Genomic DNA, 18,246 nt, shown 5'->3' with positions numbered 1-18,246 from the left:
ATGAAAGGTACAAATATGTTGCTGAGGTTAACAATAATGTTTTCTTCTTCAGAGCGTGTTAATGAATTTTTGTAGGTGAAGCTGCTCGTGTCTTTAATGAATATCAAAGACGCGCTAAAGTTGTTTTCTGTTACCAAGCAGCACCTTCTCGAGACCAAGAGCAGGCGACTCCACCAGAAGAGAGAAGACGAAGGACACCATGTAAGTCAGAACCGTGATAGAGATTGTTAGCTCGGCCTGAAGAAAAGTAACAATGATAACATCATTAGAAGCTGTCATTCAATAGTTGGACTTCATTGTGCCATTTATTAGTTCAGTTTAAATAAAAAGAGCCTTTACAGAAGTAAATATCGCTATTTTATGTGGGCTGCCATCCATCTGTTCATCCATTACTCCAATCATGTTCATCTGTCCGTCTATCTAGTAATGTAATACTTCCCTATCATCCACCCACTCGGTCTGCAGTCTCTGTGCTTGTTTGATTAGTGATGGATTGTTAATTAAGTAAAAGAGTTAGTCTTCGATCACAATAGCGTTAACCTTGCTATATTTATGGGCGAGTTTACTTTCAGGTTAACATAGTACAACTTGTAAAATTCATGTATTCGTTTGCTAGATTTGTGCTGCTTCGCACTGACTGCACATAATTTCTGTGTCCTGGGCTCGGCTGCTAAAGATCAGAACTATTTACTTTCCCATTGACTTCCCCACTAGTTACCATATTTACTATATTTATTGTGCTCACCACAGTCCAGGAGGAAAGATGGAAAGGTGCGATTTTGTTGCCCATGATAACGCAGAATGTGATGAGGTGGAACAGGTAGACCCCGTAAGTCAGCCGTGACAGAGGTGCCCAGCCCCTCCAGGACAAGAAGGTGTTTACAAAGCCTGTGTGTAAAGTTATAAAATAATAGTCTGTCACCACGCGTTTCAGGTAAGCCTTAAAAACAGAGAGAACGTGATCACCTTAGAAAGAAACTTTCTTCTTTTTTTAAAAAAAGAACAGTCCCTTACAACTATCCCTTCCACTTCGCTACTTCATCTATCGCTGTTTCGATATACCGCGGGTCGGCATAAGAAATGAACTGCGGCACAAAATTTTAGAAACATAAAATTCCTTACATTTTCATTATAATATTTAACAAATTGTATTTCTTAATACCATAAATGCACTCTGCTCCTTTTTTTTGAAAATGTTAAATAAAAAGTTACAGATAGCGAAAAGAATGAGAGAGCAATTAGATGACACAAAGGCCAGAAATGTAATGGTATCTTAAAAAATAAGGCACCCCTAAAGGGATAAAATGTATGTGCTTTATTGTATGAACATATCTGTACAATAATATTTTATTCTTTAATAGCATAGGGGATAAGCTGTATTTAGTTTAATCTGTATGGAAACCTTTTCTCATGCTGGTCAGTTCAGGCTGGATAAATCTGATACTTTTTAAATCTGGTTAGTTGTGTTCACCATAATATTCATCCAGAACAGAGAAAATAGAAGGAGACACAACCATACCTCCATGTTCTGTGCAGCAAGCCAGTATGACCCACATCACTGCGCATGCCCACGCTGGTCGACTGATAGTCTCGTACACGGCAAACTGGTTTGAATTCCAGCCCAGGTGCAGAGTCTTGTCCATGCCTTTGATAGTGCCAAACTGAATGTAAACAGTCGTTAGACCTATAGCTGTTGCCGACAGCCATCCGAAGAGCACAAGCGGCTGTGCATGCAAAGAAAAAAACAACCCACCAACGTTTAAAGATTTAAGAAGGTATTATAAAAATAAGGCTTACCGGGTTACAAGGTGAAAATATGTACACTCCTACAAACATCACCATACCTTCAACGGACGTTCCCGTTGCGCTTGTCGACTAGCATCAAGGTCGTCGAAGAAACCTACAAGAAATGGGCAGGAAAGGTCTACTGCATAGATGCTTTAAATCCAACATCAACAAGGACAAGACGAGGATATACCCCGATGCTTACATAGGCAGCGACCATGAACTTGTCTTAACGAGCCTGAAGATAAAGCTGAGGATAAAGGGCCGCTGGACTAAATATTGCAAAAACCTGTACAACTTTAATGATGGACAGAAGCATTTGTAACAAGCTTGCGATACTTGATTTACCCACCCGCTTCATTTTGTACTTGCATCCAGTGGAGTGCAGCATGTAGCCCAAGAGGACACCGATTGCAAATGGCGCGACACGGGTCCAGGGAGGAAAGTAGACTTCCTTCATATATTCCGTCTGTGTATTTCTGCAGAAACGCACTCAAGGTTAAGCAGATCAGGTAGAATTTTACTTTTGATAAATCTAAGAAAGGTAGGCGATTATTTATGCATTTAGTTTTCGGCTGATATACTTCCAACAACTTTCATGTTTCAGAGATTACGTTACCTGACCATTTAAACTTAAGCTTGACACTGCATCCATGCTAATCCATCCATGATGAGTTGAATTTCTTGTTGAGGTATTACTTATTTGAGCTTATTCAAGAAAAGGGTGACGATCATGGAATGTGCCCTCTACACAAAATTAGCAACTTCCCATTGTTCATTGTAACAAGTTTCAACTAACAGCAAATACGTCTAATAATAATAATAATAATAATAATAATAATAATAATAAATAATAATAATAATAATAATAATAATAATAATAATAATAATAATAATAATAATAATAGATTGTGTAATTCACCATTAACTAAATCATTTCAGTTGCGCTCACCTAATCCCAGAAAAGCTTAAAGGCAGGTAGGTTGGCTTCTTTGCGATATCGAGCCGCATTATCTAATGTTTTAAACTTTCTGCACAATATTGTAACATAGGTTGATCTTGAACATTGAAAAGATTAAAAGTTCAGATACATTCTTGTCATTACATCTTTGACGTATATTTTAATAATGGAAATACGTATTACCCATAAAGAACCTGCAGATTATCTTTTGTGATCAAAATGGGGTTCGTGACGATGTGGACGATGATCAGAGCGATGCAGAACAGAATGCCGATAGTCCGTTTCCTATAACAGGAAATAAACCAGAGATGTCAAACGATTAGGAGAAGAGAAGAAATTCGACGACAAATCACGAAAGTGACCAAAAAACCCCCCCAAAAAATAAGGAAAAAAACAAACAAAATGTATCTTCTTACCCAAATGCCCATGGCACGAGCATGAGGGGGGCAATGGCATAGAACTGCATGTCATCAGAGAGATACCAGCTCCAGTCCATACACTGTAAGTTGAAAATAAGTGGTGAGATTAGAATGTTTGCCTCCATCAAGTTTGGCTTTAAGTTAGTATTCAATAGCACTTAAAATACATGTGATGTTCATACAAGGGCTAAACTTTAGATGCAAGTGGTACATAAGACATACACTGTTGTAAAACACCTCAGGCGTCGAATCAAAGACGAAAGTTGTTAGCTGCGTGCACGCGGCTCATTAGAAAAATAATAACCCTGGTAGTCCATTTGAATGCTCACTCATCTATTCACAAAGAAGCAAACAAACATAAACATGAACGCGCACACACGCACGCACCCTTTCCCCCACAAACAAACGAACAAAGACACAAAGACAGTCACACAGAATACTGAATGTTTTCTTTATCTTACCATTTTCGTATAATCAAGCAGGTTGTTGATATAGAGAATATTAGCCCACCAGTATTTCCTACAGCTGTTTGAGAGACCTAGTTGCTGCTTTTCGTAGGGACCGCTCATAAGGTATGGCAATATTCCGGCATAAAAGATGACAGTGATCATGTACAAAGGGGTTAACCTAGGACAAAGACCATCTTCCATGGAACAAATAAGGCCAGTTCTTCAACCGTTGCAAAGTAGTTGTTTTAAAATAATGATACAACGGATATAGTCTGAAGTTTTTTAAAAACCGTTCTTTCACATCTGTAGCATAAAATTGTCATCATCATTTTTGTCTATTTCCTTCTCTTTACCTCCAGAATCGGTGCACGTAGTACAGAATCATGTTTCTGCACGTGATGCCGCCAGCCTTCTGTGCCTGTCGTAAGAACAGGTAGGATGTCAGGCAACCGCTGTAAAGATGGAGAACAACATTGTAGCAGTTGTAGCAAACAAATTGGCGACCCTAATGTAACTGCCTATACTACAACAGAAATCAAAATATTTTACTGTATTCACGAAGTACTTGTGTTTATTTTACTGTTCTTGTAATGGCAGGTCTGCCCAGCACTCTGCCTCTAGTTTTACGAAAGCCGCTCATGGTTTTTGTAACTCAATAACACATAGAAAGAATAATGTAGAAGATAAAATCATCTGTGAAAAGAAATTTCAAAATCAAGTTTATTTACTGTACAAAAAATTACTAATATTTATGTACTGATTGGCACAAATTAAAGTAAAATAATGACTTCTGGAAAAATGGACATTATTATGATATTAGTACTACGGCCAATGAGATAGAGATGAAAGTTCTGGGACTTTGTAAAGACATTGAAGCTTCATTTAAAAAATTCCACCAAAGCTTGTATTGAAAGTTTGGGAAGACTTACCTTAAGAGAAAGAAGGTATCAACAGAAAGTGTTGCACTGGCTAAAGGCATCATTGTCCAGTCTTGTGGCATAGTGATCAAGGCTGCTGTGTTCCCTGAAATTATCAAAGTTGAACATCGGCAGAAGTAAATTTAGACTATAGTTTTGATATAACGAAGTTTCACTTGAAATTTCTTGCTTTTGCATGCCGTTTCATAGACAAAATATACAGCTTTTGACCTGGTACATAAAATGCGAACCATAATACTTGAAAATTTTCTGGCGATCAAAGAATTTTCGCTGATCAAAGAGATGTGACTCTTTATTATGCTCAGATCGTGTTCGAGGAAAGCATTACTCAGTTGCTGATTGATGTATTTTTTATATTTCGTGCTTAATTGGCTGCAACACACTCACCTACTGAGTTGTCTGTACTAGAAATCGGCTGGGAATAGCAGTGACCCAGGATGACCCACGTAATGGTAATGACCCGGATGCCGTGAAGGCAGGACAGGTCACCTTGACCTATCTCAAAGCTTAGCAGCTTTTTGCCGTTTTCTAGTAGCGAGAAACTCAACAGGAGTTTGGAACAGAGACCTGTAAACAGAAAATATGAACTTTGGACTTATAAACTTTACAAAATATGAATAGCGTTTACCAGAAAATGTCACTCATGTGTTGTGTGGACTAGTACTTGACGTATGTGTTTAGTCAGCAATGTTAACAAATACGAAGATAAATTATATTAATCAGAAACTGGAACATTCTTCTTCGAGGGGAGTGCTGTTTTATACTGTAGGTCGGTTGGCCGCAAAAAAACATCGCCTAGTCATCCTTGCCAAGTACCGTTCCTCCGCGAAACTGCCAGATGCATTCTGTACATTTTTTTCTGAAAAAATTCAGCACCATCAGGGTGAGCCTTGATCACTCATCAATCAGTGCCTCTCCAACTCGGTCCTTGGTTGGTTTCATTGTTCGCACCTAATCTGTTAGGGTCCAAATCTGATGCTATGTTTAATGTCTCACGATTCCGTCCGTGAGCCTTTCTTGTTTACTACCTATGTCCAGCTTTCCAATTCAACAAACTGTTCACTAGCACTCAGCAAACTCTTGATTTTGTCAAATTACAACAATAATCAAAGGTAGTAATAAAGAGAAAGTGGTTAATGATACCTCTGGATCTGACATAGCTCTTTAGTCCGCTGGAAGTTACCGTCGGTGAGAGATTATTGTCTTCAACCATCACTTCCTGCAGAGGGGTTTTTTCATTGGCAGGAGTTTCATCATTGAAAGCCATATTGATATCACTGTTAAAGTGTGGCGTTCTTAACCTGCTGTTTATCTTCTCTCTTTTCTCGCTCCTCTTGAGGTAAATGCCGTAGACTGTGCCCCACGCTCCAAGGAGGGTAAGAAAGGCGATGATCCCGCTAAGTACAGAGAATGGTTTCAGGACAGTTTGCTACAGGAAGCAATAAGAAAAATATTCCACGATCTCTAGTACTCCCATTCTCCATAACTTATTTTGTATTATTCCTTCCACTCTAATCGAAGATTTCTAACTACTTAAACTTTTGACAGCATGACTGATGACTATTCCAATGGCTGAAGACAGTTATTGGTGATCGTGGGACTTCGTGTCGAGCCAGCTTTCAAGGCTACATCAGCCAAGCATTAAGCCCTATAAACAGGTGTCACAAGTGTCGCACTCACGCCAGAGGCGAGATTTCAGACGAGATCATCACTGTATTGATGACAAGCGCTTGCGCTCCTCACCACAGGCCTGAGTTGTTTACATAGAGACATAGGCAATAAAACTAATTTTCTGTTTAGAAATAAAACTATTCTCCAAGATTAACAACAAATCCGACTATTTTCTCCTGTTTTAAAACAGCATAAGACTTAAAACAAACCACTCACATGGTGGCCCAAAATAGTTTGTCACCAGTAGGATCCTTGGAGGTAACGCAAGCCGTCTTTTCCACTCTTTGTCCCAAGGTGTCTGCAGAACATCGAACCCAAAGCAGCAAAATAAAGTTCACTTTCATATAAAGAGAATAGCAGACCCAAATAACATAATTTATCTAGTCTGTACCAGAACTTGCAGTTCTTTGTTACCATTGACCATTACTGACATTTGATGTTCCGACATAAGATTTACTACTTTCTTACTATTTTCAGAATATCTAAGGAAAACAGATTGATGCAAAACGTTGGTAGCTATGAAATGATAGAATACTGAGTTTCACTTTTCGTGTTTTGTAAGATACATGCCCCGGTATGGAATATAAACTATAGCACGTGTCACTCGAAGTAATACCAGCTATTTCTCCTGCCAGCATGTCCGCTTCGTCTCTACACGAAGCTGGAAGACAGATGTCAACATAGACAGTGCTGAGGACTTGGGTCACAGCAGCCTGCAACACGTTTGTCATCTTTTAATGCTGCAGAGGGAGCAGGACTATAGACTGTACAGCAGTAAACATACGATACCGCTACCTTCACAGAAAAAGCTTTCAATATTTCCCCAAACCCACCTACCATCGAACACTCCCCTTCAAACACCGGATATGCACTTTGTATTGCAGACGACCAGAAGCAAAGTTGCCAATAGATAACGAGTTACATTCGTGCATGGAGCTTTGATTCTTTACTATTGCAACAAGTTTTTAAAAAAATCATAATTCTCAATGTATCTGAACAAGTCTTATCTCTAAGTATATACTCCATGTGTTGATACAACTTTCTCCAAGAAACATAAAGTTGACTCTGTTGTACAGAACACATGACTAATGTAAAACATTGTTTCTCTAGAACACTCAAGCACACATTCACTGTACATACCAGCTGACCACCTCGACCGGAAAAGTCCATCTTCACTTGAAGAGTACAAAACAGCCCCTCGATCACACCATCATTCACCTTTTGGGAAATCCCCCGACATTCATCATACTGTCCCACAAGAGTTTTCTCCCCTAGCAGAATGCCAGCCTGTGGTTTTCCCATGGCGTCTATCACTGCAAATAAACAACAGTCTTTAGTGGTGTTCACGGTTACACGGTTCACATTGTTCACACGGATGGCCTACCATTCCATGAGTTTCTAGTCGTATGTGCTATCAAAGTGTGCAAAGGCACTTACTTTTTAAGGCCCAAGGTTCCCCTTTTTGAAGTCCCGTGTGTAAGGCTGCAAGGTCCGCCGCACACCGTGGCCACGGTTGTAGGTCTTGAGTCACGAGACTGAGCTTCTGCAGAGTGTTCTGAAGCAAAATGCCGCTTTTCATCAGCGAGGGCAGAAATTCGGCTGTCATGGATCTGCTGGAGTTGCCCAATACTATTCCCAACAAAGTAAAAAAGCTCTGAAGCTCCTGAGCAACACCGGAAGCAGGGGTGGAGCTGGCACTATCGCCAAGAATTGTCGAGTTGTGCAAAGTCAAGAATGGAGATTCACTGAAGTTTTGCGAGTCTGCTTTGGCGAAGGACGAAGGTGTGGCTTCATTAGTCACATAGGAGTTGTATCTGAAAGAAGAACTCAACGGGATATCGTTTGCCTTTGCTTCATTAGGAGCAGTTCCTGTAAACGAGTGGCTTGTGGATCCCGAGGACGAGGCTACGAAAGACGAGGAACTCGATGGCTGACCTCCTAAGCCGGAGACTAAAGACGCTGGGGTCCCTGACGCTGAATTCCCCAGTGCTGGGGTTCTTGATACTGGAGTCCCTGGTTCAGTTTTTCTAGGAATAATTTCATTTGATTGGATTGCAGAAAAAGTGTCAACTGAAGAAGTGTTTCTGGTGCTTACCTTCTCTGGAGAAAGAGTCGCTGTGCTAGCTCCAGACTTTACATTTTCTAACGATGAGGTCACTGAAGAGGAATTTATTGTGGCAGTTTCCAGAGAAGAGGCATTGCCTGTCTTGACTATAGAAAAGAATGTTCGAGAGCGATTGGTCTGGACCCTAGTTTTGCTGGTCTTTAAGCCTCCCGTCGGATATATAGTTTGACTACTTCCTGTCCTTAATACGAGAAGGAGAACCAACAGGACGAGCCCAACTTCTTGCATTCCTTGTCTTCTCTAAAAAGTTTGTTAAAAATACAGAAACGCTTAAGTTTTAAGTAAAAGAGTAAACGATCCTTTACTGCGGTTCTTTTTAATTGTTAATACTATGAAGAGATCAAGGCGCAAAGAAATTGTGTAATTACCACTTTATCATTATCTGATGCTGTTGCTTGCATCAGTCTGATAAACGACGATTACACGACACAAATCTTATCAACATGCATTGAAGATAGCTGTACATCTTGGTGAGCTATAGAATTGAGGAAGGGAAGTGACATTATGTCAAATGTACCCGGCTGGCAAAAGATATCCATGTTAAGCGCAGTCGTATATTTACAATGAGTCCCTTGGTGGTTCAAACTGTTCTCAAGGTTGATTGAAAGAGTCATTAATTAAAAAACAATTTCTAGTCGTGGGAATTCTTCTTAATGTCTACTTATCGAAGTAATAGCAACAAGCAATCAGCGGATAATAACACCATCTCCACCCATCTCCAACCGCCCCCACCCTCTGTTATGATGGTCGTTTGATGCAAATAGTTTCCGATTGTGACAGCTCACACTTAGTTAAGACTATGTACTTCAGCAGCTCCCACTTATTATGGACTGTGTACTTTGGCGGCTCTCTATCAGTAAACACTACATTATGCCATCTGGTTACAACTAAAGGGTCACTAACTCGTGTCAGCTTCTAATGAAGTGCACAGCTGTGGGCTAATCAATCTCCAGGAGTCAAAGTCTTAAATAAACACAACAAAAACAAGCAAACGAAACCAAAGCAAACAAGTACACATAAACGCAAGCATAAAACAAGCAAACAAAAAAGAAGAAAAAATACTTAAACAATTATAGACTTTCTAGTCTCTAATTTATTGATATGCTTCAAAATATTTGCAATATAATAGTATCCCGATATGGCAGAATTGAATAATGATATACCTTGAACGAGCAATATTTTATCCTTTATGGTCAGAACTTTTTGCATTACAACCAATCAAAGTTGCTTTCTCATCTTTCTTCTTTGCCACAAATTATTATGTAAAATATACCATCAGTAGCAGCAACAAATGAGGATTGATATTTACATTTTCCCCCTATGATATGGTTTTATTATATACAGATAAAGAAGCAAAAGTAAAATGACATTTAAACCTGTCGTTAATAATTCGAGGCATCTGAAAATTACATTGATAGTTTTCATCGTCGTTTGGCGTGAAAGTTATCAAAAGAGTTATCAACACAGATGAAAGAGACCGATATGGCTGCTGAGGTCAACAACAATGTTTGCTTCTTCAGTAAATATCTTGGTAAAACTTTATGTGACAAAAAGGTAAAACTGATGAGATGTGTCTCTGATGCATACAGCAGGCGACTCTAATGTTTTCTGTTACCAGCGCCACCAAGCAGCGCCTTCTCGAGGCCAAGAGTAGGCGACTCCACCAACAGCGAGAAGACGAAGGACACCATGTAGGTTAGAACCGTGACAGAGATGGTTAGCTCGGCCTGAAATAAATAACAACAGCATAAGAGGTAATAACTGTCGTTTACTTTTAAACTGTGATGATTTCACCTTTATTGTCCATTTATGAATTTCCCACTAGTTACCATAGTTACTATATTTATTGTGCTCACCACAGTCCAGGAGGAAAGATGGAAAGGTGCGATTTTGTTGCCCATGATGACACAGAATGTGATGAGGTGGAACAGGTAGGCCCCGTAGGTCAGCCGTGACAGAGGCGCCCAGCCCCTCCAGGACAAGAAGGTGTTTACAAAGCCTGTGTGATGATGTTAACATGATGATAATGTCTACATCCTATCAGTCTTAGAGGATAAAATATCGTGTCTACGGCAAAATGATCATTTTGAATAAACTTTTTCTTGCTGGCTATTCAGGAATGGTTGAATCTATTACTGCTCAAATCCAATCTTTTGCATTTAAAGTTAAATTCAACCAGAGCAGAGAAAATATGAGTCACAACCAAACATACCTCCATGATCTGTGCAACAAGCCAGTACGACCCAAGCCACTGCGCATGCCCACGCTGGTCGACTGAGAGCCTCGTACACGGCAAACTGGTTTGAGTCCCAGGCCAGGTGCAGAGTCTTGTCCACATCTTTGACATTATCAAACTGAGTGTAAACAGCGGTCAGACCTACCCCAGCTGCCGAGAGCCACCCTAACAGGACGAGAAGCTGAAAGAGGAGCAACGCTTCAGGTTATAAGATCATTAAATGAAATACGAAATTTGGATGTCACTGGGAGAGAAAGGGACAAATATGTATATAAATAAAAATCCTACCATGCTGAAAAAAAGAATATCATCGTTGTACTCGGAATTAACTGCTGTAACTCGCCTTAAGGGCCAACATGGAATTCAACTAACTCCAGATGCATTAGAGCTACTTATACTCCTGCTCGCAGATGATATAAAATTATTTTCGGACAGTCCAATCGGGCTTATAGGGGGTAATGGCCCTTGAATGATTAATCAATCAATCAATCAATCAATCAATCAATCAATCAATCAATCAATCAATTTCTCTCACACATGCTACTTTTGCTGACATATCTTTCCCACTCATCTCTATTACCATTATTAACTCATTGAATCAAATCTCGTTCCCTCCTTATCTCTATCTTTTCATCTCTATTTTTTGCATTCAATTCCAACAAAATCTCTTAACATCCTCCAACCATCATTAGGTATTATCGTCAGTGTCATATCGTCTCTTTTATCACTATTTTTCTCCTAGCTCTCTCCTGACAGGCCTATGAGCATTTGTGACAAACATTTGCTTTACCCACCCGCTGCATTTTGTACTTGCATCCAGTGGAGTGCAGCATGTAGCCCAGGAGGACACCGAGTACAAATGGAGCAACACGGGTCCAGGGAGGAAAGTAGACTTCTGTCATATAGTCCATCTGAGTATTTCTGTACAAACACAGTCAATACTTAGCAGATCGTGTAGAAATTCATTTTCGATAAATCCCAACAAAAGTGTTTATTATTTTTATTTATTTTCTTTGGCTGAGAATATATTCTATTGCAGCAGTTTTCATGTCACTTATCCAGTCACACAAATCATTGTCCAGTCTAGAGGAAAGTTTGTAGAGTTGTGCTTGTCTTTCGGAGACTGTAGGGGCAAACACTACTTTTTATTTTAATGTGTAAGAATATTAAAAAGAAAATTGAAATCATCATTACCCATAGAGATATTGTAGATGATCTCTTGTGATAAAAATGGAGTTTGTGACGATGTGAACGATGATCATAGCAATGCAGATAAGAATCCCGATAGTCCTTTTCCTACAAGAAATAACAAACCGCAGATAACGAAGGAGAGGAAAAATTCAACCAAGAAATATTAACGTAAAGAGAGAAAAAATATGAGTCGCAGAAAGAAGAAAGAAAGAACAGAAGATATTTTGTTCCAAATCTTCTTACCCGAATACCCATGGCACGAGAATAATGGGGGCAATGACATAGAACTGCATGTCATCAGACAGATACCAGCTCCAGCCCAGACACTGTAAGTTGAAAATAAGTGTTGAGATAGGAATATTCGAGTTCATCAAGTTTGGCTTTAAGTTAGTATTCAATAGCATTTTAAAGTATCTGTGATGTTTGAAAAATGAATAAGTAGATTAAAGTGGTAAATAAAATTTCAACCGTTTTGAAACACCCTCAACGTCGAGTTAAAGACACAAATACTCAGCTGAGTGCAAGTAAATCATTGGAAAAATTTTTCACCCTACTAGTACTTTAAACATATTGATAATCACTCGTCTACTCACAAAGAAACATCAAAACATGAACGCACACACACACACACACACACACACACACAGAGTACCGAATGTGTTGTTTACCAGTTTCTTCATCGTAACAATGTTGTTGACATAGAGAAGGTTAGCCCACCAGTACTTCTTGCAGTTCGTCACGGCAGCTGTTTGCGAGTTGTCGTAGGGACCGCTCATAAGGTATGGCATTATTCCGGCATAAAACATGATAGTCATCATATACAAAGGTGTCAGCCTAGGACAAAGACCATCTCCAGGGCATCAGATAAAGTCAGCTCTTACAAAGTAGTCCGTTCAAGTAAAAGATACACCGGATCAAAAGAAAGCGAATAATTTTCTGATTCAGCTTTTTTATTTACTAGTAATTTACTAATTTGTGTATGTGTCGATGTTTGAAACCTCTTAATACTTGTAATAGTCATTGTCATTGTCATTTTTGTCTTTAGCATAAAATTGTCATCATTTTTGTCTCTTTCATTCTCTTTACCTCCAGAATCGGTGCACGTAGTACAGAATCATGTTCCTGCACGTGATGCCGCCAGCCTTCTGTGCCTGTCGTAAGAACAGGTAGGATGTCAGGCAACCGCTGCAAAGATGGAGAGCAACATTTAGAGGAAGCAAGATGCTGTCAACCCTAATGTAACTATTAGAACAAAAATCAAAGTATTTCATTGTGTTTGGAAGGTGCTTGTTTTTACTTTTTGTTCTTCTAATAAAAAGCTTGCCCAGCACTCTGCCTATAGTTTTGCAAAATACATTTATATTTATATAACCATTCATAATAATTTTAATTTATTTATATTTAATAATTTATAATTAATTTATATTTCTTACATAACTATTCCCCTCTCTCACTGACTGAGATGGGCGCGGACATTATTTCTTCCGCTGTAAATTCTTATAGATGGCAACTTCAACTCCTTTTTTTCAAACAGCTGTCTTAACTTCATGGCATTTATATTCCCCACAATAAGAGTATGTAAAAAATAAAGGTATTCAAACACCGACTAATGGTTTCTGAAAGAGTGAATAATTTTACACTATTAAGGCTACACCCAATGGAGGAACTGTGGTTCCTCGTCGAGAATGAGGGAATTTCCCCAAAACTTTAAAACCAGTTATTTAAAAAAAAAAACCCACAGGATTATCTTCACAAGTTTGCGAGGACTTACCTTAAAAGGAAGAAGGTATCAACAGAAAGAGTTCCACTGACTAAAGGTGTCATTGTCCAGTCTTGTATCATGGTCATCACGGCTGCTGTGTTTCCTAAATTTTTCAGATTCAAATTTCAGCAAAGTAAGATCATTCTACATTGTTATTGTTTTCATGTAGAAATGATATTTTCTTCAAAATTACTTTCTTTTACGTGCTCTATCATGAATGTTTTATGGAGAAAGTGTATTGCTTTTCCTTGGCACATCAAGATGTATAGCATGAACAATGCTAATACAAATTCTGAGGTGATCAAAATATTTTCGCTGATGAGAAAAGATGAGACTTCTCATATTGCTAACATGGACTAATAAGTTGTTGATTGATGTCTTATTTACTAGGTTTTTTGGCCACGACACACTCACCTACTGAGTTGGCTGTTGTGCCAGGTGGAGCGGAAAAGCAGTGACCCAGGATGACCCACGTGATGGTAATGACCCGGATGCCGTGAAGGCAGGACAGGTCACCTTGACCTCTCTCAAAGCTTAGCAACTTTTTGCCGTTTTCTAGTACCGAGAAACTCAACAGCAGTTTGGAACACAGACCTTCAAAGAGAAAGTATGAACAGCAAACCTTTAGACTTATAAACAGAAAATATAAATATGTGGACGAGTGTGTGAGTGAGAGAGAGAAATTATTTCAACATATATATGTATTTATCTTTATATATTACTAGTAAGAGCACTATCCGGCATTGTCCTCGTGGATTAATACAGTTGTATTGTATTGTAAAGTGAAAGTATTTACTGATACCTCTGGATCTGATGACCCCGGACTCCACTGGTTCGGGACTGGAAGTTACCGTAGGTGAGGGATTCTTGTCTTCAACCATTACTTCCTGTAATGTGGTTCTTCCACTGGTGTGTGTTTCCCCATTAAAAGCCATATTGATATATGAGTGCGCCGTCCTCGCCGTGCTTTGTGTTGTCGCCCCTTTGTCGCTCCCTTTGAGGCGAACGCCGTAGGCTGTGCCACACGCTCCAAGGAGGCCAAGGAAGGCGATGATCCCTCTAAGCACAGAGAATGGTTTCAGGACAGTCAGCCACATGAAACAATACTAGTCGCAGTATTAGTTACTCGAACCTTTCCGACACCTGGAGAACAATTTTCTCAGTATTCCGCTTTATCTAGCCTCCTAGTTTCCATGACTTATTTTGTATGTTTTATTCTTGTCTTTAATTAGATTTCTAACCATTAAAATTTTTGATGTGGTGACTGATAATTACTTCATTGGCTTTCAGTGATTACGACAAATTTCTCCCCTTTTAATTATAAAGGGCAAGACTCAAAACAAACCACTCACATGGTGACCCAGAATAGTTGGTCACCAGTAGGATCCTTGGGCGCGACGCAGGTCGTCCCAAGAACTTTTTGTCCAAAGGCGTCTGCAGAACATCAAACCCAAAGTAACAAGAACAATTTCTCTTTTATCTAAACAAAGCAGAATACCGAATTCCAAATACTGTAATTTACCATTGTCTACCACGGACCATTGCTGACATTTTATTTACTATTTTCAAAATTCTAAGGAAAACAAATTTATACAAAAAGCTTTTCCTGTTTTGTGAAATATATTCACCGGTAATAGTAATGTAATTTATAGCATGTGTACACCTGTAACTCAGCGAAAAATGGTTTAAAAACTGATACCAGCTACGTCTGTCGCCAGCAGGCCCACGTCGTCTCTACATGAAGCCGGAAGACAGATGTCAACGAATACGGTGCCGAGGACTTGGCTCAGAAGAGCCTGCAAAATGTTTGTCATCCTTTAATCTGTGGACAAAGCTTGACTACGGACTAGTCACCGTTAACACACGATGCTGCTACCTTCACAGAACAAGCCTCCACAATATTTGTACCAACCCAGTTACCATCCAACCCTCGCCTTGGAATATAAAATTTGTGTTGGAGACGACCAGAAGCAAAGATATATTAACGTTTTGTTACTTGGGCATGGAGTTTTTAAAAAATAAGAATAACGTTTTTCACATTACCTCATGAATCATACGCATTCGAGAAACAAAACTAAATCCTTTGTACAGAACACATGACTAATGTAAAACATTGTTTCTCTAGAACAGTCACGCACTCACTCACTGTACATACCAGTTGACCACCGAGACTGGAAAAGTCCATCTTCACTTGAAGAGTACAAAACAGCCCCTCGATCACACCATCATTCATCTTTTGGGAAATCCCCCGACATTCGTCATACTGTCCCACAAGTGTTTTCTCCCCTAGCAGTATACCTGCCTGTGGTTTTCCCATGGCGTCTATCACTGCAAATAAGCAACAGTCTTTAGTAAACACTGTCATCTTACTTTCCAGCTCTCTGACCCCTCTTCTTGCTACTCCAACTGTTGATAAGATTATTTTCCTTTTACATTTTGCTGATGTCGTTACTGGTGATTGAAAATCGTCTGGATCCATTTTACCTGAATAACACTTCTCATTTCCTTAGTCTGTAGATGGTTTGTCCTTCTCGCTTTCTATGGCTCTATATCTTTCTTAGTACCTGTAGCATGGATAAGCAAACTACAAGTGTTCGCGAAATATAGATATAAAACTTCCGACCGAAATACAAGTTACCGGCTGAAAGGATTGACCACAAAGACTCAAGGTAAGTTCTAAGCATACGTCTTAAAGATATATTTTTACAAGCAAAATGTTCATGTTCTCCTGCTCAATTATTAAGCCTGTGTCTATAAAGAGTGGTTTTCACTCTGAGGAAACTTGCAAATCTGGGAATGAATGTGAAGGTAAGACATGCGTATACAAGAAACTGTCCAACATTACCTCCTTTCCCTGTGGTGTTCACGGTTACACGGTTTACATTGTTTACACGGATAGCCTACCATTCTGAGTTTCTAGTCTTATGTGCTATCAAAGTGTGCAAAGGCACTTACTTTGTAAGGTCCAAGGTTCCCCCTTTTGAAGTCCCGTCTGGAAGGCTGCAAGGTCCGCCGCGCAGTGTATTGATAATTGTAGGTCTTGAGTCACGAGACTGAGCTTCTGCAAAGTGTTCTGAAGCAAAATGCCGCTATTCATCAGCGAGGGCAGAAATTCGGCTGTCATGGATCTGCTGGAGTTGCCCGATACTATTCCTAACAAAGACAAAAAGCTCTGAAGCTCCTGAGCAACACCGGAAGTCTCACCAGTACCGGAAGCAGGGGTGGAGCTGGCACTATCGCCAAGAAGTGTCGAGTTGTGCAAAGTCAAGGATGGAGATTCACTTAGGTTTTTCGAGTCTGCTTTAGGGAAGGACGAAGGTGTGGCTTCATTAGTCACATAGGAGTTGTCTCTGAAAGAAGAACTCAAAGGGATATCCTCTGCCTTTGTTGCAGTGGGAACAGTTCCTGTAAACGAGTGGCTTGTGGATCCCGAGGACGAGGCTACGAAAGACGAAAAACTTGATGGCTGACCTCCTAAGCCGGAGACCACAGACACTGATGTCCCTGACACTGAATTCCCCAATGCTGAGGTTCTCGATACTGGGGTTTCTGGTTCAGTTTTTCTAGTAACAATTTCAGTTGATTGGATAGCTGAAGGGGTGTCAACTGAAGAAGTGTTTCTGGTGCTTACCTTCACTGGAGAAGGAGTCGCTGAGCTAACTCCGAACTGCACATTTTTTAACGATGAGGTCACTGAAGAGGAATTTATTGTGCCAGTTTCCATAGAAGAGGAGTGAGAAGAGATATCGCCTGTCTTCATTATGGACAAGGAGGTACCAGAGGGAGTGGCCATGACACTAGCATTATTGGTTGGTAAGCCTCCCGTCTGACCAATAGATTGACTGTCTCTTATCCTCAATGCGAGCAGGAGAACCAACACAACGAACCTAATTTTCTTCATTCCTTGTTGTATGCTTTGAAAAATTACAGAACAAAAATCTTCATTACAAATACAGAAACACTTTAGTTCTACTTTAAAGAGTACGCCAGCCTGTACTGGGGTTCGTTGTAAGTGTTAAAGCTGTGAACAGACCATCGGAAGTTGTGTAATGAGCATCTCATCATCATCTGATGCTGTTGCTTGCATCTGTCTGATAACTGACAAAGCTGAATTCGATTGCACACAATACAAATCTTATCAATATTCATCTCCGTTAGTTCCGCTAACTCATTGTTGATACATCTTGTTCACCTCGAAGGGTGAAAAACTGGAGTGAGGTTATCTCAAACGCACGCCACCGCCAAGTGATACCATCATGTGTTGTACAGTGAATCTTTTGGCGCCTTACAGCTGTTCTCGAGGTTTGTCGAACTCGTCAATAAATTCAGAGAATTTCTCAGGTTATCGAAGTAGCAGCAATAATCAATCCGGGGATTAAATAAAACACCATTCTTATATATTTCCCACCTCCTCCCGCTGTTACCGTCATACGATTCGTATTGTTCCCGTATCCGGTTAAATGAAAGGGTCTTTAATTGTAAAAGGGCAACAAGTGGAACTCAAGGACAAGAATCTTGTTTTCATAGTAGACCCGTTGGATACTGCTTTATCTTTCCTTACCACAATGAATCTTTACTATCACTTTATAATAACAGCATCAGGGGTAAACAACATTTGGTGAATCTGGACATTATAACTTTGTAAGTAAGAGGCTTGTCCTATCGTCCCTATTCTTGCCTCAGGCCAACGCCTTACCATCGTTTTTTAA

The 18,246-nt window shown here is 39.7% G+C and overlaps 2 protein-coding genes across 5 annotated transcripts; both read right to left on the bottom strand.

Annotated features, from left to right (window-relative positions):
* Positions 1–86: 86 nt before the first annotated feature.
* Positions 87–17,781, bottom strand: LOC112558302 (O-acyltransferase like protein-like). 4 transcript variants are annotated; one of them, XM_025228688.1, is made up of 15 exons: positions 16,493–17,771; positions 15,693–15,865; positions 15,237–15,333; positions 14,890–14,971; positions 14,340–14,596; positions 13,952–14,131; positions 13,547–13,640; positions 12,862–12,960; positions 12,444–12,609; positions 12,019–12,101; positions 11,779–11,880; positions 11,379–11,505; positions 10,561–10,765; positions 746–888; positions 87–237 (listed from the first exon to the last, which is right to left on the bottom strand). In XM_025228688.1, the coding sequence occupies exons 1-15, from the start codon at positions 17,436–17,438 to the stop codon at positions 115–117; spliced, it is 2,877 nt and encodes a 958-aa protein (XP_025084473.1). In that variant the 5' UTR covers positions 17,439–17,771; the 3' UTR covers positions 87–114. The 4 variants fall into 4 exon arrangements, with proteins under 4 accessions (XP_025084473.1, XP_025084472.1, XP_025084474.1 ...); XM_025228687.1 differs by lacking the exon at positions 746–888 and adding an exon at positions 10,205–10,347 and having other exon boundaries at positions 16,493–17,763; XM_025228686.1 differs by lacking the exons at positions 87–237; positions 746–888 and adding exons at positions 9,416–10,075; positions 10,205–10,347 and having other exon boundaries at positions 16,493–17,757.
* Positions 5,432–8,600, bottom strand: LOC112558312. Its single transcript, XM_025228714.1, has 6 exons — positions 7,661–8,600; positions 7,364–7,536; positions 6,840–6,936; positions 6,440–6,521; positions 5,696–5,949; positions 5,432–5,508 (listed from the first exon to the last, which is right to left on the bottom strand). Exons 1-6 carry the CDS (start codon positions 8,574–8,576, stop codon positions 5,504–5,506), a joined length of 1,527 nt encoding a protein of 508 aa, XP_025084499.1. The 5' UTR covers positions 8,577–8,600; the 3' UTR covers positions 5,432–5,503.
* Positions 17,782–18,246: the final 465 nt, after the last annotated feature.

Source organism: Pomacea canaliculata, linkage group LG2 (assembly GCF_003073045.1).
Source record: "Pomacea canaliculata isolate SZHN2017 linkage group LG2, ASM307304v1, whole genome shotgun sequence".
Lineage (NCBI taxonomy): Eukaryota > Metazoa > Mollusca > Gastropoda > Architaenioglossa > Ampullariidae > Pomacea > Pomacea canaliculata.
This window is presented reverse-complemented; position numbering and strand designations above follow the sequence as displayed.

Coding starts and splice junctions, on each gene's coding strand:
- LOC112558302 (XM_025228686.1), bottom strand. CDS start 17,438: ATGAAGAAAATTAGGTTCGTTGTGTTGGTTCTCCTGCTCGCATTGAGG. Junction 15,866..16,492: donor GGAACCTTGGACCTTACAAA/GTAAGTGCCTTT, acceptor GCTTATTTGCAG/TGATAGACGCCATGGGAAAA. Junction 11,881..12,018: donor CTCGTGCCATGGGTATTCGG/GTAAGAAGATTT, acceptor TATTTCTTGTAG/GAAAAGGACTATCGGGATTC.
- LOC112558312 (XM_025228714.1), bottom strand. CDS start 8,576: ATGCAAGAAGTTGGGCTCGTCCTGTTGGTTCTCCTTCTCGTATTAAGG. Junction 7,537..7,660: donor GGAACCTTGGGCCTTAAAAA/GTAAGTGCCTTT, acceptor GTTTATTTGCAG/TGATAGACGCCATGGGAAAA. Junction 5,950..6,439: donor AAACTATTTTGGGCCACCAT/GTGAGTGGTTTG, acceptor CTCTGTACTTAG/CGGGATCATCGCCTTTCTTA.